Here is a 25,015-nt window from a genome sequence, read left to right as displayed (position 1 = left end):
GCTGTGTAGGCTGAGATCACCCTCTAGTGGCCATGCTGTGCAGGCTGAGGTTCTTCTACATTCACACAACTAAATTAACTTCAACATTCAATGTGATTCTACCTCTAATCCACTGTGAAGAATTCTCATTCAGTCAATAAATGAACAAAGCATTTTTTTATTAACGACATGTTTGACAAATCAGGCAGCGAATCAGCAAACTGATCACAATACTGTAGCAGTATCCTACAAGTACACAAGAGGCCATACTGTGTACAAAACACAATACTATAGCAGTATCCTACAAGTACACAAGAGGTCATACTGTGTACAAAACACAATACTGTAGCAGTATCCTACAAGTACACAAGAGGTCATACTGTGTACAAAACACAATACTGTAGCAGTATCCTACATGTACACAAGAGGTCATACTGTGTACAAAACACAATACTGTAGCAGTATCCTACATGTACACAAGAGGTCATACTGTGTACAAAACACAATACTGTAGCAGTATCCTACAAGTACACAAGAGGTCATACTGTGTACAAAACACAATACTGTAGCAGTATCCTACATGTACACAAGAGGTCATACTGTGTACAAAACACAATACTGTAGCAGTATCCTACAAGTACACAAGAAGCCATACTGTGTACAAAACACAATACTGTAGCAGTATCCTACAAGTACACAAGAAGCCATACTGTGTACAAAACACAATACTGTAGCAGTATCCTACAAGTACACAAGAGGCCATACTGTGTACAAAACACAATACTGTAGCAGTATCCTACAAGTACACAAGAGGTCATACTGTGTACAAAACACAATACTGTAGCAGTATCCTACAAGTACACAAGAGGCCATACTGTGTACAAAACACAATACTGTAGCAGTATCCTACAAGTACACAAGAGGTCATACTGTGTACAAAACACAATACTGTAGCAGTATCCTACAAGTACACAAGAGGTCATACTGTGTACAAAACACAATACTGTAGCAGTATCCTACAAGTACACAAGAGGTCATACTGTGTACAAAACACAATACTGTAGCAGTATCCTACATGTACACAAGAGGTCATACTGTGTACAAAACACAATACTGTAGCAGTATCCTACAAGTACACAAGAAGCCATACTGTGTACAAAACACAATACTGTAGCAGTATCCTACAAGTACACAAGAAGCCATACTGTGTACAAAACACAATACTGTAGCAGTATCCTACAAGTACACAAGAAGCCATACTGTGTACAAAACACAATACTGTAGCAGTATCCTACAAGTACACAAGAAGCCATACTGTGTACAAAACACAATACTGTAGCAGTATCCTACAAGTACACAAGAAGCCATACTGTGTACAAAACACAATACTGTAGCAGTATCCTACAAGTACACAAGAAGCCATACTGTGTACAAAACACAATACTGTAGCAGTATCCTACAAGTACACAAGAAGCCATACTGTGTACAAAACACAATACTGTAGCAGTATCCTACAAGTACACAAGAAGCCATACTGTGTACAAAACACAATACTGTAGCAGTATCCTACAAGTACACAAGAAGCCATACTGTGTACAAAACACAATACTGTAGCAGTATCCTACAAGTACACAAGAAGCCATACTGTGTACAAAACACAATACTGTAGCAGTATCCTACAAGTACACAAGAAGCCATACTGTGTACAAAACACAATACTGTAGCAGTATCCTACAAGTACACAAGAAGCCATACTGTGTACAAAACACAATACTGTAGCAGTATCCTACAAGTACACAAGAAGCCATACTGTGTACAAAACACAATACTGTAGCAGTATCCTACAAGTACACAAGAAGCCATACTGTGTACAAAACACAATACTGTAGCAGTATCCTACAAGTACACAAGAAGCCATACTGTGTACAAAACACAATACTGTAGCAGTATCCTACAAGTACACAAGAAGCCATACTGTGTACAAAACACAATACTGTAGCAGTATCCTACAAGTACACAAGAAGCCATACTGTGTACAAAACACAATACTGTAGCAGTATCCTACAAGTACACAAGAAGCCATACTGTGTACAAAACACAATACTGTAGCAGTATCCTACAAGTACACAAGAAGCCATACTGTGTACAAAACACAATACTGTAGCAGTATCCTACAAGTACACAAGAAGCCATACTGTGTACAAAACACAATACTGTAGCAGTATCCTACAAGTACACAAGAAGCCATACTGTGTACAAAACACAATACTGTAGCAGTATCCTACAAGTACACAAGAAGCCATACTGTGTACAAAACACAATACTGTAGCAGTATCCTACAAGTACACAAGAAGCCATACTGTGTACAAAACACAATACTGTAGCAGTATCCTACAAGTACACAAGAGGTCATACTGTGTACAAAACACAATACTGTAGCAGTATCCTACATGTACACAAGAAGCCATACTGTGTACAAAACACAATACTGTAGCAGTATCCTACAAGTACACAAGAAGCCATACTGTGTACAAAACACAATACTGTAGCAGTATCCTACAAGTACACAAGAGGTCATACTGTGTACAAAACACAATACTGTAGCAGTATCCTACATGTACACAAGAAGCCATACTGTGTACAAAACACAATACTGTAGCAGTATCCTACAAGTACACAAGAAGCCATACTGTGTACAAAGTACAATATTAATCAAAATACTGTACACACAGTAGTACATACAACACCTGAGACTCCAGTTTAAGGGTCACATTTCATGACCTCTCTGAGGCAGATGGTGGCGTAGCAGGAAGAGTCCAGGTCAAAGTTCAACCTCAAACTAGGTGTGTCTGTGTCAGGGTACTTCACCGTTGACTCCCCCTCTCCATTACCCTGCACGTTCTCCTCTCCTCTCTGCCTCTCCAGACCTCCAGGTCTAGTTGTGTCTGTGTCAGGGTGCTGCACCGTTGACTCCCCCTCTCCATTACCCTGCACGCTCTCCCCTCCTTTCTGCCTCTCCAGACCTCCAGGTCTAGTTGTGTCTGTGTCAGGGTACTGCACCGTTGACTCCCCCTCTCCATTACCCTGCACGCTCTCCCCTCCTTTCTGCCTCTCCAGACCTCCAGGTCTAGTTGTGTCTGTGTCAGGGTACTTCACCATTGACTCCCCCTCTCCATTACCCTGCACGCTCTCCCCTCCTCTCTGCCTCTCCAGACCTCCAGGTCTAGTTGTGTCTGTGTCAGGGTACTGCACCGTTGACTCCCCCTCTCCATTACCCTGCACGCTCTCCCCTCCTCTCTGCCTCTCCAGACCTCCAGGTCTAGTTGTGTCTGTGTCAGGGTACTGCACCGTTGACTCCCCCTCTCCATTACCCTGCACGCTCTCCCCTCCTCTCTGCCTCTCCAGACCTCCAGGTCTAGTTGTGTCTGTGCCGGGGTGCTGTGGTACCGCTCCACTAGCCTGTGACTTTCCATTCCACTCCTGTTGCCTCTCCCCAGCTCTCTGGCCCTGCTCCAGCCTGTAGGTCAGGCTATGTGGGATGGCCAGTAAGAGGCGGTAGCAGCCAGGGAGGTTCAGTTTGAGAGGAGTGACTCTGAAACGACAGCTCTGTAGTCCATCCCTCGCCAGTCTCTCCTGGTACCAGCCCCCTACAGGGTTCTCTGGGTACTTCACAGTGTTGCCAAGCATGGGAAGAACCACCTGATGGAAGAGCACAGCAGAAGTGAACAATGGATTCAATAGAATCATAACCCATTTGATTTGTGTAGTGTTTTGTGGATGTAGGTTTCACCGGGCTCGGCAACGCACTCAGACAACACACCCATGTTTGCAGAGTAGATTAATAGGTCAAATGGTACAAGGTACTGTCGAACAGGGGAGTGGACAGGTGTGTGTACATACCTGTCCTAGTGAGTAGACTTCCTCCTCCTCCTCTGCAGCAGTAACAACATGAATCTGGGGGAATAGAGAGTGCAAAGGTCCATCTCAGGACCATCTTTATGACTGGTTCAATCTCAGTGAGCGAGTATCACCGGGTGTCACACTCAAAGATAGAGCCGAGAGGCCAACTCTCTAGCACCGATTAAAAGTCATTCACACAAGAGACTTTAACTGTTTCTTTGACTCCGTTATTAAGTCATCCTTCAACTGAACTACCTGAGGTAAGCTGGTTTCTCCCGCCGCTATCCCCTCCTCTCTCCTCTGCTTCCAGACCAGATCTCCCTGCCTGGCCCTGTGGCCCAGCGTGGTCAGCCTGTGTGCAGCCGCCTCGTTCCAGACCCGGCTGCAAATCAAAACAATCTTTATTGATATAGTATACTATATCAAAGTGAGTGAAGAGGAAGAAGGAAATACAAATGAAAGTAGGAATACAAATAGAACCATAAAGGATTCAGAATATGATGATGATATGAATCCCAGACCTGCAGTATGCGTGGGGGTAGAAGACCCTCATCCCATGGGGCAGGCTGAGCCAGGCACGGGTGCAGCCCTCTGGGCCCGTCCCATAGCGATGTAGGGCCCTCAGCATCATCCTCTCTCTGGCCTTGGACATGGGCATCAGAAACAGGGCCTCCTTGGCATTATCTGAGATGAGGGAGGAGAGGGGTGGAGGAACAGGGTCAGAATGGAGAAGACTAGAAAAATAAATACACGGCAAAATAATAATCCTTCTGTGTTATTGACTGTATGTTTGTTTATGTGTAACTCTGTGTTATTGACTGTATGTTTGTTTATGTGTAACTCTGTGTTATTGACTGTATGTTTGTTTATGTGTAACTCTGTGTTGTTGTTTGTGTCACACTGCTTTGCTTTATCTTGGCCAGGTCGCAGTTGTAAATGACAACTTGTTCTCAACTGGCCCACCTGGTTCAATAAAGGTGAACATTTTTTAATCTGAAAAAGGTTGGGTCCATATAAACAGAGAACATGGTAAACAGGAAATGGTGACTAGTGTAAGCAGCAATTTCTCACCAGTCTGGAGGAAGTGTCTCTTGGCAACGCTCTGAGGGTCATCACCCTCTTCGGGTGTGAAAAACAGACGGACAGCTGCCACCTGAGACACATGAAAGACAACCCACACCACAAGTCAGACAGAACAAATAGAAACATTGACATCCACTGTTTTCAGTTTCTTGTAATATAAGAACACAGAAGATGTAACTGTACCATTTCCTCTTTGAGCAGGGCCAGTCCGACGCGGTCAGACTGAACACTCTGTCCAGTCCCAAACCTCTGAGGTCCATAGTAGTTCACAAACCCCTTGACCTAAAAGAATTGACATTGAATAACTTCTCACTACAGATCAGAGAACAACACTCCTCAATTACACACAGTGCAGTGGAAATGACTATTAAAGTGCACAGAGAAATCTACATTTGCTTCCAAGTTTGGGTCTGGGGGCCAACAGGGTCTGATGTTTTTATTCAGCCAATCAAGCGCTTGGTGATTAGGTTGATTAGTTACATTGAGTGCTTCAGTGCTGGGCTGGACAAAACCCTGCATCTCTCCAGGACCAGGGTTGAATGGAGGCCACAGAATAGGAGTGTCTCACCTTTACGTTCTCCACAGCCTCCTGCACCAGTGAGTCCAGCTCCATCAGTGTGCCATGACCCTGGTGTGGCCTCAGATCCCGTACCACCAGGTCAAAGTGGTTCCCCTGGAGTCTACCCAGATGAAGAGGCTCCGAGACGGAGCGGACGGAGGAGAGGACCACCCCCCTCTTCTCAAACTCACTGGCCTTCTCTCTCAGCCTGACAACACACATCCCTCCCATCAGCACTAGTCTGACCGGTCCCCATGATGAGGACAGGATATGCATCAGTGGACAGTGAACTCACTGGACTAGCAGGTTTGAAATGCATGAATGTGGTGTTGATGGATGAGTTGAGTTTGCCCCCAATAGAATGTAGCACTTTGTAAATATTCATCATCATCATCAAACCATAGCCAAGGATAGCCTGGTGATCCAGTCTGTTAGTGCTTTAGTCAACTCTGTTTGTAGTCTAGGGGAGTTGACCACAGCACATAGGCTAAGCCAAGGACTTTGAATGGAAACAGCAACACATTCTATCTAACAACTGTACTGTATCTACCGTTGTGGTGAGATCTTCTTGACCACCATGGACTGGTAGGTGACGGCCCTCTTGTCCTTGATGCCAGCGTAGGTGAAGTCAGAGGGCAGCACCCCCAGGACAGCTGCCATATAGCTGATAGCCTCCAGAGTCTCTAGGTTCTCCTTCCTCAGAGTGAACGCTGCAGGGGAAGGAAACCCATGCCAATAGTATCCACACTAACTTCCTAGAATACATGCCCAACACATTGCTTCATTCTAAGTAGTATGCAAGTATGGCCAGGGGAATAGAGTGTTATGAGTGGGGTGAAGTTGGTCTTAGACACTGATTTAAGGTCAGTATTGTGGGATCCATGTTCAGGATTTGGGGAGGATAAATCCAAGGATATGTTTTTTTTTGTCACGTACAGTTTAAAGCAGATATATAAATGCTTCCTTGGGCTAATAACATTTTTCTTGCTGTACATACAGAATCATAAGAGAAAAACATCAAGTAGGAGAGAGAAATAGGAGACAGAGTAAACAGAGAGAGAAATAGGAGACAGAGTAAACAGAGAAATAGGAGACAGGGTAAACAGAGAGAAATAGGAGACAGAGTAAACAGAGAGAAATAGGAGAGACAGAGTAAACAGAGAGAAATAGGAGACAGAGTAAACAGAGAGAGAAATAGGAGACAGAGTAAACAGAGAGAGAAATAGGAGAGACAGAGTAAACAGAGAGAAATAGGAGACAGAGTAAATAGAGAGAAATAGGAGACAGAGTAAATAGAGAGAAATAGGAGAGAAATTAAACAGAGAGAGAGAAATAGGAGACAGAGTAAACAGAGAGAGAAATAGGAGACAGAGTAAGCAGAGAGAGAAATAGGAGACAGGGTAAATAGAGAGAAATAGGAGACAGAGTAAACAGAGAGAAATAGGAGACAGAGTAAACAGAGAAATAGGAGACAGAGTAAACAGAGAGAGAAATAGGAGACAGAGTAAACAGAGAGAGAAATAGGAGAGAGATATAGGAGAGAAACATAGTCTGTGAGGTTCTCTATAGACCTCTCACCTGTATAGACCTCTTCCTCTTTACTGTCATCAGCCGTCCTCTTCCTGGGTTTCCCTTTTTTTCTCAACCTGACAGTAATGGCCGTAGTCTTCTGCTGCTGGTCACTGAAGCTCTTGGTCTCCACCAGTTTACCAAACCGTCTACTGAGGAAGTGGTGCACTGCCGTCCTGTGCTCCTTACTGTCATCACCCCTGAACGTGTACACAGAATTAGGCATCTTGGTGTCGATGAACCTGATAAAGTCTTCGGCCTCCTCCTCGGAGACCAAACCTGATAGGAGCTTAAAGTCAGGGTCCTCCTTAACCCTGATCTCTGATTGGTTGGTTACTGTCAACAGGAAGGGAAAGCTGTGTCGGACAGCGCGGTGGACATTAGCTCTTTGGTGTTTGTCTGGGAATGAACCCAGGGATAACTCTTGATTGGCCATCTTCTCACTGCCATTGGATGATTCTTGGTTGGCCAGCTTCTTCTCAACGCCATCATTGGGACTTGATGACATCTCTCTCAATAAAGCAGTGAACTGCTCTAGCTCTTCACAGACAGCCTGACCCAGTATTATGCTCAGGTCAAAACAGTCTTGGCTGGCGGTGGATGTGATGTCACCATTCTGACCGGGTCCAGGTTCTGAATTCTCTTCTTTGAGGTTGTGTTGATGTTTTGGGCTAATAATATTTGTCTTTCCTTCAGACTTGGAACCTGGACATGCCTCAGTAATGTTGGATGATTGAGGAACATCAGATACACTGGGTTTAGTGACCATCTGGCCATGGATGTCTATCTCTGTGACTACAAAGTCTCTGGTGAAGTTCTTGATGGTTCCATAGAACCCTTCATGTTCTGAGATGTAGCACTCAGGGACACCCGGTGCTTCCTCCGTCATAGTCATGGTAGATAGACTGTCCTGTCGCAAAGAAAGGGATCAAACCAATATTATACCCCAAGTTATGTAAAAATCAATTAATTGATCATCAGAAGCCATGTATTAAGCCATGGTCTTACCAGTTATGTAATGTGACGTGTCAGTGCTACAAATGTTTCATGTGCTATATGAATCAATGTGACACCATAACACACTATAACATTGTAGCTAGCTTGCTAACACTGTTCAAATACGTTACTGTTTACCAAGCTCAACCAACAGCAGAAATCGTAGTCTTTAAGCAGTCATTTCACTTATATAATCTAATTATAAATTAATGCAATAATAAATGTCCTAAAACGACATATTTCTAGCAATAAATGTCTAATACACAAACACATGTGCAACTGTAGCATGAGATTGTAATTCTTCCGCATCATGTCATGTGACGACAAGTTCTTAAAGGGAAAGTGCTCTTTTATTTGTCTCATCCTACTGTTCTGGTCTTCTGATGACTAATCACCTGTTAATAATTATATTGCACAGTATAGGCTAGAGAGATACATCATAAGTAAATCATTAGTACGTTTTGACAAACAATTTGCATTTAAAAGATCATTTCTGATTTGCTGAACTGTATGAACAGGCTACTATGTATCTAACTGGTAAAATAATGTTCTGAGATAACCGGAAAGACATTTTCATTAATTGAGGTCTACATTACTATAAAAAGTTGTATTACAGATTAGGCATGTAGCAGGTATGCCTTTAATTTGTATCATCTGACATCAGCTGATCTGCAGCCAGCCAACAAGACTTATTCATTGTAATCTTTTATGTGCCAGGCCAAAGGTTTACCCTTACCACCGCTGCCAATGAGTGGGATTACTACGTGATGGGAAATGCAGCCTACTATTTCCCCCCTTCACTGCCAACTCTATTCAGAGAGCAATGCTTTATTCAGTAAGCTCACACCTCTCAGTGGTCACTAAGCTTGCATAGTAGTTATGATACAGCTACTAATAATATATCAGGCAAGAAACACATTAGTGAATGGAATTTAAATATTTTAATTTATTTCATTTCCTTACACAATTTAATTCATAGAAAAAAAAACATTTGAGACATTACACAACATGATAGTTTCAAGGTACTAGGACTCCTTCAGAATTACATAATGTCATAGTAATCTAGTACAGCATGAACATGTCATAGTGGTTTGCCTTTTCATGGAATCAGTAGACAGATTCTCCATGACATTTTACCTGGGAATCACAGTCCCTTCCCTTCATTGTGGTTGTAATAAACATCACATGCGTACACACATTGTCACGTGGGGAAAGACCTGCAGCATTGTGGTTGAAAAGCATTGCATATTATGTGGGATTAATATCACTGATGTGAAATGCACAAACGGGCAACCCTGACAAACAGGTCTGCATCTGAAATGGCACCTGGGTCAAAAGTAGTGCACTATATAGGGAATAGGGTGCCTATTCTGATGGGCTCTGGTCAAAAGTAGTGCACTTATATAGGGAATAGGGTGCCTATTCTGATGGGCTCTGGTCAAAAGTAGTGTACTATATAGGGAATAGGGTGCCTATTCTGATGGGCTCTGGTCAAAAGTAGTGCACTATATAAGGAATAGGTTTCCTTTTCCGATGGGCCCTGGTCAAAAGTAGTGTACTATATAAGGAATAGGGTGCCTATTCTGATGGGCTCCGGTCAAAAGTAGTGTACTATATAGGGAATGGGGTGCCATTCCGGACGCACCCAGGCACTCTCTCTCTCACACAGACCGACAAACAGATAACGGTTGCCATTCAACTGATTCAGGCTGTGACCTCTCAGTCGCAGAACACCACACACACATACAGTACATCACAGACCTAGAAAAATACTTTCTATAAGATTTTTCATTCTTCAGTAAAAGAACATGGAAAGAGAAATCACTAACTAGATTTTGGACTAATCATATAGTTGTTATGGACATGGTAGTGGTAGTACAAATTAGATGCATACAGTAAAATGTAGGCTTCTTAACAACATCCACAGACCCACACATGGCCTCTCTTCTCTCCCAAATCAAGCTTCTACATCAGCATGGTCCTATTCATTAGGCACACCATAGCTAAACGTTTTCAAACATTTATCAACGGAAAGTGAAAACAAGCTATTCTTATTGGACAAGTCTAGGTGGTCCCTCTCTGTTTTCTCCATTTAGTGTCACATGAATAGGATCCAGTCCTCAACTTTGATCCTGAAGGGCTAGTGGTTGTGGAACAACATTCTCTATTGATTGACTTTACACAAGGCATTATAGAACTGCTACAACATTGTCGGCATTGAATCAGCACTAATAACAAGGTGAAGTGTTCAGATCAGTATCACATGCTCACTAGAAAAACCACAAGGTCTTTCCTCTCACACACCTCCAGAACCTCTAGCTCTCCAGAACCTCTAGCTCTCCAGAACCTCCAGAACCTCTAGCTCTCCAGAACCTCTAGCTCTCCAGGACCTCTAGCTCTCCAGGACCTCCAGAACCTTTAGCTCTCAAGGACCTCCAGAACCAGGATTGGGAACCATATATCTTAAAAACACATCCAGCTCTCCAGAACCAGGATTAGGAACCATATATTTTAAAAACATTGTCAAATAATATGAGAAATAAAAAAACACTAGCTATTATAGCTCTAAAGGGAAATGTTCGCTCTCTCTCTCATCATCATGAAAACACAGCACCGACTGTCTGTCTAAATAACAAGCTACTAATGGAAGTAAGTTCACAGGTTTGAGTGTCATGGCTTATATTAGTGTGGTGGTCTGTGTGTGCATAGTTCATATAGTCTACAGGCTGGTTGTCTATGAGGTTAAAGGGCATTAGGAGGGATTCATGTCAATGGTCTATGTCCTACATGGAACCCTATCCCCTATATAGTGCACTCCTTTTAACCAGAGCCCTATAGGCCCTAGTCAACAGTAGTGCACTATAAAGTGAATAGGGGAGCCATTTGGGAGTCAACCAGATAAAGGGTTCTTATATTCTAAGTGGAATGTTCCATTGTGGACTAAAATGGAGGGGTGTTTTATTAGTCTTCTTCCCCATCCCCTGGTGGTCTAGTGATCCGGCGCCCCCCTTTCTTCCCCGCGGGGCCTTTAGGTTTGGGAAAGGCCTGCTTGTGTGCGTGCTGCTTAGGGTGGACCTCTTCGTACATGAATTCTGCGGTGAGCTCATCACCGTTATCAATCTCCAGCTAGGGGAGGGAATCAGAATGCATCAGTTAGTAGGGATACTTCTACTAATAGGAATACAATAAATCCCATCACTGAGGGGCAAACTAGACTTACTCTAGAAAAAATACATTGCAGCAGAAATCCAGTCTACATTGGCATAATGTTACAGTATTTTCACAGGGGTGTTTTAAACTGTTGAAAGTCACTCATGTGACTCACTGCAGTGAACCTGAGTTGTATTAATTAGGTACCAAATAATATGGGTTAAAGCAGAACCCATATTATGAACATGACCCAGCTCGTACCTTTTTCACTATCTGGATGTGCAGGTTATATAATGAACATGACCCAGCTCGTACCTTTTTCACTATCTGGATGTGCAGGTTGTATATTGAACATGACCCAGCTCGTACCTTTTTCACTATCTGGATGTGCAGGTTGTATAATGAACATGACCCAGCTCGTACCTTTTTCACTATCTGGATGTGCAGGTTGTATAATGAACATGACCCAGCTCATACCTTTTTCACTATCTGGATGTGCAGGTTGTATAATGAACATGACCCAGCTCTTACCTTTTTGGCTATCTGGATGTGCTGGTTGCTCTCCACAGTATCGATGAGAGGGTTCTTACAGCTGGAGTAGAGCATCCTCTCTCTGATGCTACATTTATACCCCGGCATGGAGTAGATGAACACTGCAACACACACAGGAAACCACTTTAAAATACCACCTTATCACATTGTTATTACATTTAATTAACATAATACAATTATGAATAAGCGATCAAGCTAAAAAATGATTGTGTGGTATAATATCAACGTATTAAAAAAAACATGCCGTAATATCTTCTCATAATGTTTTAATGTGTTGTCTTTACCTGTAGACTCGAGGTAGTCTCCCTCGTGGGAATGCTTGTACAGGAAGAAGTGGTATCGGGCTGCATCCTTGGGGATCCTCTTGGGCAGATCCTTCAGTTCTGTAGGAGTGGTGCTGGACAGCTTGATACACTCATTCTTAAAATCTATCTCCTGTTGATACAGATGATGATGCATTTTTTTCAAAAAACAATCCTCAATAAGCTTTGTAATGTAAACCATCCAATACAATAAGGCTTTGAGTATCATGTTTCATGGTGCCAGTTAGTTAGTTTGTGTTATAGCCATCACATTGTAGTCTTCTATGGCAATTATATGGCATTGTTGAATCCAGAAACATACACCTACTGCTAATGAAACAACACAGTGATTGTCTGTCTCTGTGCTCTAATAAAAGGAGGTGAGACTCCAGACAGTACTGACACTCACCAGCTGTACTTGTTGGTTCTATTCTCTCTTAACTGTTCCAGATACTGGATGGCGTCTCTCTACGATACTATACTTTCCTATATTATTATATACTATGATGTATTATACTATATCATTCTACACTACACTATATTATTCTATACTATATCATTCTATATTATTCTAGACAATGATGTACTATACTATACTATATCATTCTATACTATCCTATATCATTCTATACACTATGATGTACTATACTATTCTAGACTATATTATTCTAGACTATACTGGATTATTATATATATATATATATATATATATATATATATATTATATAGTATACTATGATGTACTATACTATATGTACTATACAATTCTATATCATTCTATTCTGTACTATATTATTTTATACAATACCATATCATTCTATACTATATTATTCTCTACTATATTATTCTATTCTATATTATTCTAGACTATAATATATGATTATATACTATGATGTACTATAATATATCATTCTATACTATATTATTTAATACTACATTCTATACTATATTATGATATACCATGATGTACTATACAATTCTATACTATATTATTTTATATTATATTATTCTATACTATATGATTCCACACTATACTATAAAATGCTATACTATATTAATATATATAATATACACTGTGACATACGTATTCTATACTATATTATTCTAGACTATACTATATTATTCTAGATTATATGATTCCATACTATAAAATTCTATTCTATATTAATATATACTATATTATGATACACTATGACGTACTATTCTATACTATATCATTCTATACTATACTATATTATATTATTCTATACTATATTATTCTAGACTATGATGTACTATACTATATTATTCTATATCATTCTATTCTGTACTATATTATTTTATTTTATACAATACCATATTCTATATTATACTATATTATTCTATTCTATATTATTCTAGACTCTACTGTATTATTCTAGATTCTATTATTCTATACTATATACTATATGATTCTATACTATATTATTCTAGACTATGATGTACTATACTATATTATTCTATATCATTCTATTCTGTACTATATTATTTTACACAATACCTTATCATTCTATACTATACTATTATATTCTATATTATTCTAGACTATACTATATTATTCTAGACTATACTATATTATTCTAGACTATACTATATTATTCAAAACTATACTGTATTATTCTAGACTATAATACTATTATGTACTATACTATATCATTCTATTCTGTAACTCTGTAACTCTACAATCTACTATATTATTATATACTATGATGTACTATACTATATTATTCTATATCATTCTATTCTGTACTATTATTTTATACAATACCATTCTATACTATCACATTCTATACTATATTATTATATCAAATATTATACTATTATACTATTCTATACAATAATATGATGTAGCATACCATATTATTATATACTATGATGTACTAAACTATATTATTCTATACTAGTATATAGTATTCTCTACTATAATATTCTATAATCTATTGTTCTATAATAGTGTACTATACTACATTATATCCTATATTATTCTATACTACTCTATGATGTACTATAATATATTATTCTACACTATGATGTACTATATTAGTATATACTATATTATGATGTACTATACTATATTATTGTACACTATGATGTACTGTAATATATTATTCTACACTATGATGTACTATATTAGTATATACTATATTATGATGTACTATACTATATTATTGTACACTATGATGTACTGTAATATATTATTCTATACTATGATGTACTATATTAGTATATACTATATTATGATGTACTATACTATATTATTGTACATTATGATGTACTGTACTATATTAGTATATACTATGATGTACTATACTATACACTATGATGTACTATACTCACCAGCTGTACGTAGTTGATCTTCTTCTCTCTGAACTGTTCCAGAGCCTGGATGGCGTCTCGCTGCATAGGGAAGGCCACGCCCGTCAGAGTCTGTTGCTTAGTGTCCACACTGATGTCTGTCTGTACCTGGACGGACACACATGGTCACTTGGTGTTGTTTTAACTAAATCACCAGGCTTTCTTTCTGAAAAGGGCCTAGGCCCAGACTAATGGTCTGGAACTAAAATAACACAACAACAAAAACAGTCATTAGGTGTCACACACACAAAGACAACCCCAACATTGGTCACCAGGCTGTGGTTTGAGAAGGGCCCGGGCTAGTCTAGACTCACTACTATAACAGGAAGTCTATCCTTACCCCAATTTTGTGTTTGTGTCACCAATCATTTGCAAAAGATAAACAGAAAGATACATTCTTGAAAAGGCACAAAAAACATATTTAACTTGAAAAGAAAAGGAATTGATAAAGCTTGTGGTGACATTTAAAGTCTTAATGGAACAAAACCATCTCAATGTGATATGAGATAAATAAACTGTTCTGAATAATATATCCAATAATAATAATAATAATATAATGATAATAATATCATAATGATCATTTTATCCAATATAATATCCAATAGAAATAATAATAATTGAATAACATCAGTATGTAAAAGGTCTGCACTGACCTTTCATGTGTTAGTACAGCCCTCATAACATTCACACTCCTGACATGCCATGTTCGGCTTGACTGAATGAGATTGCCACTGACCTGTTCATCTCTTGTACCTAAAGGATTGGGCTGCTGTTTTTTCATCCATCTACTTATTACAAGGAACGGGTCTCTCAGCAAATGAATAATAAATATCTGAAAGCCTCTTTACTCGCATGTAGATTAGTGGATAATCATCTTGCCCACACAGCTGGGATCTCAATATAAACCTTCCCAGTTGGTTGAGGCTACTGTATTTGTGAGGGTGGCTCTATGAAATAGGCCTATAGGGCAGATGAAGAATGACCCTGTCCTTTTATGGAGTCATGAGGGTGTATATACATCAAGAAATATAGTACACAGATACCCCGGATTCCACATTTTGTTACGTTACAGCCTTATTCTGAAATTGATTAAAGCCTTTTCTTTCTTCTCATCAATGTACTATGCACACAATACCCCATAATGACAAAGCAAAAACGTGTTAGTACTTTGTTGAAGCCCCTTTGTCAGCGATTACAGCAGAGTCTTCTTGGGTATGATGCTACAAGCTTGGCACACGTTTCTGCACAGCTATTTTCAGGTCTCTCCAGAGATGTTCAATCGGGTTCAAGTCCGGGCTCTGGCTGGGCCACTCAAGGACATTCAGATACGTTTCCCTGCCAGTCCTGCATTGTCTTGGCTGTGTGCTTAGGGTTGTTGTGCTGTTGGATGGTAAACCTTCACCCCAGTCTGAGGTCCTGAGCACTTTGGAGCAGATTTATCAAGGATCTCTCTATGCTTTGCTCCGTTCATCTTTGCCTCGATCCTGACTAATCTCCCAGTCCCTGCCGCTGAAAAACATCCCCATAGGATGATGCTGCCACAACCATGCTTCACCGTAGGGATGGTGCCAGGTTTCCTACAGACACAATCCTGTCTCGGAGCTCTACGGACAATTCCTTCGACCTCATGGCTTGGTTTTTGCTCTGACATGTACTGTCAACCGTGGGACCTTATATAGACAGGTGTGTGCCTTTTCAAATCATGTCCAATCAATTGAATTTACCACAGGTGGACTCCAATCAAGTTGTAGAAACTTCTCAAGGATGATTAATGGAAACAGGATTCACCCGAGCTCAATTTGAAGTCTCATAGCATAGGGTCTGAATACTTATGTAAATAAGGTATTTCTGTACTTATTTTTAATACATCTGATAATAAAAAATAATTTTAAAAAAACTTTTCAATTTGTCATTACGGACTATTGTGTATAGATTGCAGAGTTTAAAAAAACATGTTTTATATTTTAGAATAAGGCTGTAATGTAACAAAATGTGGAAAAAGTCACAGGGTGTGAACACTTTCCGAAGTAACTGTAGGCATATTGGCATAGGTAGCTCCACTCCACTCCACCGACACAGGTAGCTCCACTCCACTCCACCGACACAGGTAGCTCCACTCCACTCCACCGACACAGGAAGCTACACTCCACTCCACCGACACAGGTAGCTCCACTCCACTCCACCGACACAGGTAGCTCCACTCCACTCCACCGACACAGGAAGCTACACTCCACTCCACCGACACAGGAAGCTACACTCCACTCCACCGACACAGGTAGCTCCACTCCACCGACAGAGGTAGCTCCACTCCACCGACACAGGAAGCTACACTCCACTCCACCGACACAGGAAGCTACACTCCACTCCACCGACACAGGAAGCTACACTCCACTCCACCGACACAGGAAGCTACACTCCACTCCACCGACACAGGAAGCTACACTCCACTCCACCGACACAGGAAGCTACACTCCACTCCACCGACACAGGTAGCTCCACTCCACTCCACCGACAGAGGTAGCTCCACTCCACTCCACCGACAGAGGTAGCTCCACTCCACCGACACAGGAAGCTACACTCCACTCCACTCCACCGACACAGGAAGCTACACTCCACTCCACCGACACAGGAAGCTACACTCCACTCCACCGACACAGGAAGCTACACTCCACTCCACCGACACAGGAAGCTACACTCCACTCCACCGACACAGGAAGCTACACTCCACTCCACCGACACAGGAAGCTACACTCCACTCCACCGACACAGGAAGCTACACTCCACTCCACCGACACAGGTAGCTCCACTCCACTCCACCGACACAGGTAGCTCCACTCCACTCCACCGACACAGGTAGCTCCACTCCACTCCACTCCACCGACACAGGTAGCTCCACTCCACTCCACTCCACCGACACAGGAAGCTACACTCCACTCCACCGACACAGGAAGCTACACTCCACTCCACCGACACAGGAAGCTACACTCCACTCCACCGACACAGGAAGCTACACTCCACTCCACCGACACAGGAAGCTACACTCCACTCCACCGACACAGGAAGCTACACTCCACTCCACCGACACAGGAAGCTACACTCCACTCCACCGACACAGGAAGCTACACTCCACTCCACCGACACAGGAAGCTACACTCCACTCCACCGACATAGGCAGCTACACTCCACTCCACCGACATAGGCAGCTACACTCCACCGACATAGGCAGCTACACTCCACCGACATAGGCAGCTACACTCCACTGACATAGGCAGCTACAGTCCACCGACATAGGCAGCTACAGTCCACCGACATAGGCAGCTACAGTCCACCGACATAGGCAGCTACAGTCCACCGACATAGGCAGCTACAGTCCACCGACATAGGCAGCTACACTCCACCGACATAGGAAGCTACACTCCACCGATATAGGAAGCTACACTCCACCGATATAGGAAGCTACACTCCACCGATATAGGAAGCTACATTCTTAGAAAAAAGGGTTCTAAAACGGTTCCCACAGGCTAACCTTTTTGGTTCCAGGCAGAACCCTATGTGAAAAGGGTTTTACATAGAACCCCAAAGAGTTCTACCTGGAACCAAAAGGGTTCTACCTGGAATTAAAAAGGTTTCTTGAAAGAGTTGTCATATTTAATACATTTTTTATTTTTATTTTTATAATATTGGGACAGCAGGAGAACCCTTTTAGGTTCCAGATACACTCAGAAAAAAAGGTGGTATGTGTTTTTGGTGAAGTAAATGCACATGCTATTTTTACTATGCTTTACAGTGTGAATGTTTAGTTGGGAACGATAAACCTTTTAGTATGAAATCTGATGGGTATACAGAGATGAATAAATAAACCAAATGGACTGGCAGAGAGGAGTTATCTGGGGTTCAATTAGGGTTGGGTTAAGAGGTTGGTGGTTAGATTTAGGAGCTAGGTTCAGGGTTACGGTTCAGGTTAGGGAAAATAGGATTTTGAATTGTTGGCCCCCCACGAGGAAAGAAGATCAAAACATGTGTGTGTGTGACATCATCACACCGATATAAATAGAAAAATGCCTCATAGTATTATTATGAATGCATGCAGCCAGGGGGATCTGGGGCAGAAGTTGGGCTGTTTAGTGTAGTGTGTAAACATCTTTCCACTTCATTGATCTGTTATTGATTGCCTGCTTTAAATTGCTCGATGCCTCTCTCTCTCCACTAAAGCCTAATAATAAATTTTAAAAATCCAAACGTGCTAGCTGCAAAGTACTTTGTTGTGGAAATTATTTTGTGTGTGTGTAAACTCTTAGAAAAAAGGGTTCCAAAAGGGTTCTTAAGCTGTCCTCATAGGAGAACCCTTTTTGGTTCCAGATAGAACCCTTTTTGGTTTCATGAAGAACCCTCTTTCAAAAGGGCTCTACAAGGAATCTAAAAGGGTTCTACTTGGAACCAAAAAGGGTTCTTCAAAGTGTTCTCCTATGGGGACAGCCGAAGAACCCTTTTAGGTTCTAGATAGCACCTTTTTTCCTAAGAGTGTATGTACATCTGTGTGTGTGTGTCTCTCTACCTCACTCAGTTTGATCTGCCTCAGCTCCTCCTCAGCAGCAGTCAGTGGTTGTGGAGCAGCCTGTGCTATCAGGTACTTCCTGTACCCACTCAGCGACACATCATCCTGGGGAGAGAGAGGACCGTGAGAGAGGTGGACTGGAGCTCAGGGTTCGCATTTAGAGTAGCAGTGCTTATATAGGATCCTCTCTTCACTCCCTCCCCAGCCTCCCCCCAATGCTGCAAAGAGTGAAGTGGATTTATTAAATCCCTTCCTTGTTGTTAAATGACCCCACAGCTCTCCAAGGCATACATAATATTAATAATTAAAAGAAAGTTTTAAAAAATAGCATTTTCTCAAAAAGCTATCTACTCTATTTTTTGTGTGGTGTTTAATAATTTAAATCTGTTCCTTTAAGTTGTCCTTAAAGGATTCTATTTTGTTTTGCGTTGGATAATTTGTCATGAGGGAATGAGGGACAGCATAAACATGTCATGATGTCACCTAGCGACAAATGGCGCAACCAACAGCGACTTTCCTTGAAACGTTATTGCCAAAACTGCAAGCCCACTTAGGCCAATAAGTCAGAAAATAATGAGGCGTTTCTTCAGATTCGTCAACATACCTCCACTGTGCCAAATATTTCATCTTTAATGTGTCCACCCCCAAACTCCTTCTTCAGTGTAGCTCTTGTAGCAGCATATAACATCTTCTGTCTAACCTATAGAAGTGGGAGGAATTCATGTTATTAGTACTGCACTAACAGCTACATATGACTGTAGGTTGCCATCTAAACAAGAACACAATGCTATTTCATACAGACATCTCAGAAACATCGACCATTTTGGCTGTTTCATTGAGGTTTGGGATGGAAGCCAGGTTCATGCTTCCTGCTAGCTTGTCGTTCTGCCCCTGAACAGGCAGTTCACCCACTGTTCCTAGGCCAGTTAACCCACTGTTCCTAGGCCAGTTAACCCACTGTTCCTAGGCCAGTTAACCCACTGTTCCTAGGCCAGTTAACCCACTGTTCCTAGGCCAGTTAACCCACTGTTCCCAGGCCAGTTAACCCACTGTTCCTAGGCCAGTTCACCCACTGTTCCTAGGCCAGTTCACCCACTGTTCCTAGGCCAGTTCACCCACTGTTCCCCAGGCCAGTTCACCCACTGTTCCCCAGGCCAGTTCACCCACTGTTCCTAGGCCAGTTCACCCACTGTTCCTAGGCCAGTTCACCCACTGTTCCCAGGCCAGTTAACCCACTGTTCCCAGGCCAGTTAACCCACTGTTCCTAGACCAGTTAACCCACTGTTCCTAGGCCAGTTAACCCACTGTTCCTAGGCCAGTTAACCCACTGTTCCCAGGCCAGTTAACCCACTGTTCCTAGGCCAGTTCACCCACTGTTCCTAGGCCAGTTCACCCACTGTTCCCAGACCAGTTCACCCACTGTTCCCAGGCCAGTTAACCCACTGTTCCTAGGCCAGTTCACCCACTGTTCCTATGCCAGTTCACCCACTGTTCCTAGGCCAGTTCACCCACTGTTCCTAGGCCAGTTCACCCACTGTTCCTAGGCCAGTTCACCCACTGTTCCTAGGCCAGTTAACCCACTGTTCCTAGACCAGTTAACCCACTGTTCCTAGGCCAGTTAACCCACTGTTCCTAGGCCGTTATTGAAAATAAGAATATGTTCTTAACTGACTTGCCTGGTTAAATAAAGGTCAAATTTAAAAAAAATTGCTAACATTAGAATTGCAAATATGCTAGTTTAGCTAAGCATAAATAAACACTTTTTTCTAATGGGGGGGCAGCTTTTGACATACTTATATGAACCATAAGAGGATTTTCCTTTATCTAAAAACCTGTTTAAAGTCAACAGTTCTCTCACCCAGTGGTAAGGCTTCCTCCTCTATAGTTAGCCAACCACAGACCAGATGTGTGTTTGAAAGCAGCACTGTGTGTGGCCTGTTACATTCTCCCTGTTGTGCTTTACCTGTAGTGAGGACTAGACTGTGGGTTCATAGTTCTCTAAAGAGAGTCTTATTGTAGACAGTATTCTGGCTTATTAGACTATGGAATAAACAGAGAGACTTTTAAATGCCCTAACGGACACCATGACAGTTGTGTTAAGAAGGTGAAACAGTAGTTTAAGTGAAGTAAAAACTGTCATGTCTATGGCATTCCAGAGGTAGTCTTGACTAACAACAAAAAAGAAGAGAATTTGCTCCCAACCAATATATTGATAAATGAACAAAGTCAGAAAGAAACAGATGAACATATCAACATACAGGTGAGCGGTCAGGTGACCAGGCCAGGAAGATCCACTCATATCCCTGGTTGTTAGTAGAGTCCAGCCTGTACAGGAGATAGGAAGGCATGTCCTCCTGTAGGAGAGGCAGCACATAGGCATCATACTCCTGGTCCCACTTCTTAGACGCATGCTTGGTGCCTCCCAGCACCAGAGTCTCTGGAATAACAACAAGGAGGGACATGGTGGATTTATTACAGTGATATACAATATGTAACTATGGGAACAGGTACATATCAACATACATCAATTCTGTTCTGTCTTTTCAGGTAAGATATACAGTATCTGAGATTGCAGTGCAGTAAAGGCAACCAACCAACATATATCTTACAAATGACATGAAGTGTAATAACTAATACAGTACAATAAAGCACACTGCAATACAGTACAAGACAGTGCAATACAATCTACTTTTCAGATCACAGTATGTCTTCAACATCACAGTAAATATAACCAGTTGTAACCAATCAACAAACTACTGAACTTGTCTTTTTACCCATTGATCATGTTGCATACAGCGATGGGTAGGACTCATCTCTGATCAACAGGTGTGATTGAGTTGATCAGCTGTAGGCTAGGCAGGCTACATACTCACCCATCTCAATGACGACCTTCAGCAGGCGTTAGGCTCCGTTCCTCGCCTTAGCAAAGATGTCTTTCACTTCCTCCGCAGCTGTGAAGTCAAAGCAAGCAGTCACCTTTTTATTCACACACATTGGCTCAAGAGAGACGTCGGCTATTCATACAACAGGGACATTCAGGGAACACAAGCATGGGGAATAGCCTATTACCTAACAGTCAAGTGTAGAATATACTGGTCAAATTAAATATGGATTGGTGTGTTTATCAAAAAATGGTTTCAAGAAAAGATTAGTACAGGCAGCTGATCTATCTTGGGTCATTGACTATAGTATAGAGACAGAGAATGAACGTCAAGTATTCAAGACGCATAAGAGCAAAACCAAAAACAGCAATGACTTCAATGTACCGTAATTGTATAACACTTTGTCGTGCCATGATAAATAAAGATAGCTCTGATAGCCTACTGGCCAAAATAGGTGACCCACATTTTACTAGACAGACAGTTGTTACATAAAAATCGACACAGTTGCATCAAACGTTATCTCATCCCCAAAACAAACAAACATCAAAAGGGCAACAGTAATCTTGGCCATAAATGTCACCCAGATTAACTTTAGGCATTTGATGAATGGGCGGCTTGTTCCCTTGTAAAAGACCTTTGAAACACGCGTTACAGACCAGAGCCTGCTGCAGCAGCACGGGGCTTGAGGACAAACTGCTAGTGTTTATGCGGCGTAACAATCTCAGTTGAATCGCAGCAGCACGACCATATTAGTACAACGCATCGCTGAATACACTTGTCATGGATTCTTCTCATTCGCCCAGTGCACCGTGAAGCCCGAAGCAACTTCCACAGAGCAGAAAGCACTGCTTATTCTCGCTGATGATGCAGAACGACACACATATAACATTATTTTTTCTCTATGACTTTAATCCTTTTAAATCAAATCTGTCATGGACGACGATTGCATCGTCTATTCCGTTGTGGTTTCAACAGCTGGAGACAATAAGCAGAAATGCGCGTATTTACCTTGTATGCCCGTTTGATGGGACATTATGTCTGTCTGCTTTGCTTTGGGTCGCCCGGGCCGGTAGATGACTGAAGGGAAAGAACAAGGAAGAAGAAACCGAACTACAGTAACTTGACCTGCCTCTAGCTGTGATGTCATCACGCAGCAGCAACTGTATCATGTGACGATGGAGCAGTAACGCGCACGTAGTTGATCCGTTCCGATGTTGAATACTACTACTACAGTATATTATCATTATTATTATTATTACTAGGTCTCTCTATGATACAGTGTTTTTCAATCATTCATTTTTGGTTATGATGAGGAGGAGAATGTGTTCAATTGAACTGATTTTTACACTTTCACAGAGCACCAAACACACCAAGACAGTTGTGAAGAGAGCACGACAAAGCCTATTCCCCCTCAGGAAACTAAAAAGATGTGGCCTCAGATCCTCAAAAGGTTCTACAGTTGCATCATCGAGAGCATCTGGTTGCATCACTGCCTGGTACGGCAACTGCTCAGCCTACAACTGCAAGGCACTACAGAGGGTAGTGCGTACAGCCCAGTACATCACTGGGGCTAAGCCTGCCATCCAGGACCTCTACACCAGGCGGTGTCAGAGGACGGCCCTAAAAATTGTCAAAGACCCCAGCCACCCCAGTCATAGACTGTTCTCTCTACTACCGCATGGCAAGCGGTACCGGAGCGCCAAGTCTAGGACCAAAAGGCTCAACAGTTTTTACCCTAAAGCCATAAGACTCCTGAACAAGTAATCAAATGGCTTCCCGGACTATTTGCATTGTCCCCCCAACCCCTCTTTTACGCTGCTGCTACTCTCTGTTTATCATATATGCATCGTCACTTTAACTATACATTCATGGACAGACTACCTCAATTAGCCTGACTAACCCGTGCCGCCGCACATCCCTCCACCCACCACCTGCCAACCCCTCTTTTACGCTACTGCTACTCTCTGTTCATCATATATACATAGTCACTTTAACCATATCTACATGTACATACTACCTCAATCAGCCTGATTACCCGGTGCCTGTATAAAGCCTTGCTACTGTATAGAGCCTCTCTACTGTTATTTTCAAATGTCTTTTTACTGTTGTTTTATTTCTTTACTTATCTACTGTTCACCTAATACCTATTTTTTTACTTAAAAATCGCACTGTTGGTTAGGGCCTGTAAGTAAGCATTTCACTGTAAGGTCTACTACACCTGTTGTATTCGGCACAGGTGACAAATACACTTTGATTTGATTTGTTATACAAATCAAATCCATTACTATTACTATTGAACAGATGAATAATTGTCATTCAACAAATAGGTCACAACAACAACTATCTCATTGTAATTTCTGAATTGTATCCTATCTATCCAGTATAACACTGCTCAATACCAATACGCCATGCATACTGCAATAGGCCTTCAACCCCTCAAAGGATTTATATGTTCTCGAACTGTCAGAAGAGCTACAGCTCCTAGGAGTTTTACACCACAGATTCCAACTAAAACGTTCGGTGTTGCCACGTTTTCCTCAGCAGCTACTAATCTAGTGGACCTGCTCAGATTCTACCATGTCATTTCCCCCTCGGGTTCATAGCAGCCGTGTGGTTTGAAGCTTTACCTCCACACACTCCTCTTGTAGTCCTGGACCCACAGAGGCAGAGCAGGGTAATATTAACCCCAGGGAAGGAGTGCTCAGGGTGGGGCACCTCCACCACACCCTGCCCCAGAGGGAGACCTGCTATTACTGCTGTTCTCCTGAAGGCAGAAGGACAGAGTGTAGTACAGTCACAGTCATGTAAATGGGTTAGACTCATAGACAAATATATTCAAACTACTATAGATAAGATCAGATGGTTTGTCAACGGTTGACTGTGTATTAACAATGACAGGCACTTCATTGTTTGGTTGTTCTCTTTGATTAGTGTGCCCAGGATAAATCTGTTTTCATACCTACTGATAATATAGCTTGAAACTAAATATATCAGTCTATTAAACACAAAAACAACTTTTTAGGTGAGAGTTTTGGCAGCTATATTCTCCCCTACAGTACCCAGTTGTCCCTGTCATACCTCATGTTGGTGTTTCAACTCCAACACTACTATGTCC

General features: G+C 41.7%; 2 protein-coding genes across 3 annotated transcripts; both read right to left on the bottom strand.

The window, feature by feature from the left end:
• Window positions 1-2,324: 2,324 nt before the first annotated feature.
• Window positions 2,325-8,385, bottom strand: LOC109876832 (pseudouridine synthase 7 like). Of its 2 annotated transcripts, XM_031821760.1 has the most exons (11): window positions 8,099-8,385; window positions 7,100-8,000; window positions 6,072-6,231; window positions 5,531-5,729; window positions 5,146-5,244; window positions 4,951-5,032; window positions 4,401-4,563; window positions 4,135-4,261; window positions 3,880-3,933; window positions 3,351-3,678; window positions 2,325-3,254 (listed from the first exon to the last, which is right to left on the bottom strand). In XM_031821760.1, exons 2-11 carry the CDS (start codon window positions 7,983-7,985, stop codon window positions 2,740-2,742), a joined length of 2,613 nt encoding a protein of 870 aa, XP_031677620.1. In that variant the 5' UTR covers window positions 7,986-8,000; window positions 8,099-8,385; the 3' UTR covers window positions 2,325-2,739. The 2 variants fall into 2 exon arrangements, with proteins under 2 accessions (XP_031677620.1, XP_031677619.1); XM_031821759.1 differs by having other exon boundaries at window positions 2,325-3,678.
• A 623-nt stretch (window positions 8,386-9,008) lies between these two features.
• Window positions 9,009-23,069, bottom strand: LOC109877102 (twinfilin-1). The gene is made up of 9 exons (XM_031821758.1): window positions 22,909-23,069; window positions 21,892-21,969; window positions 21,277-21,455; window positions 19,623-19,718; window positions 19,019-19,123; window positions 14,446-14,571; window positions 12,073-12,223; window positions 11,768-11,889; window positions 9,009-11,212 (listed from the first exon to the last, which is right to left on the bottom strand). Exons 2-9 carry the CDS (start codon window positions 21,893-21,895, stop codon window positions 11,048-11,050), a joined length of 948 nt encoding a protein of 315 aa, XP_031677618.1. The 5' UTR covers window positions 21,896-21,969; window positions 22,909-23,069; the 3' UTR covers window positions 9,009-11,047.
• Between the last annotated feature and the right edge of the window lie 1,946 nt (window positions 23,070-25,015).

Source organism: Oncorhynchus kisutch, unplaced genomic scaffold (assembly GCF_002021735.2).
Source record: "Oncorhynchus kisutch isolate 150728-3 unplaced genomic scaffold, Okis_V2 scaffold4013, whole genome shotgun sequence".
In the NCBI taxonomy this organism is placed as follows: domain Eukaryota; kingdom Metazoa; phylum Chordata; class Actinopteri; order Salmoniformes; family Salmonidae; genus Oncorhynchus; species Oncorhynchus kisutch.
The sequence above is the reverse complement of the archived record's forward strand: the minus strand, read 5'-3'. Positions and strand labels throughout refer to the sequence as shown.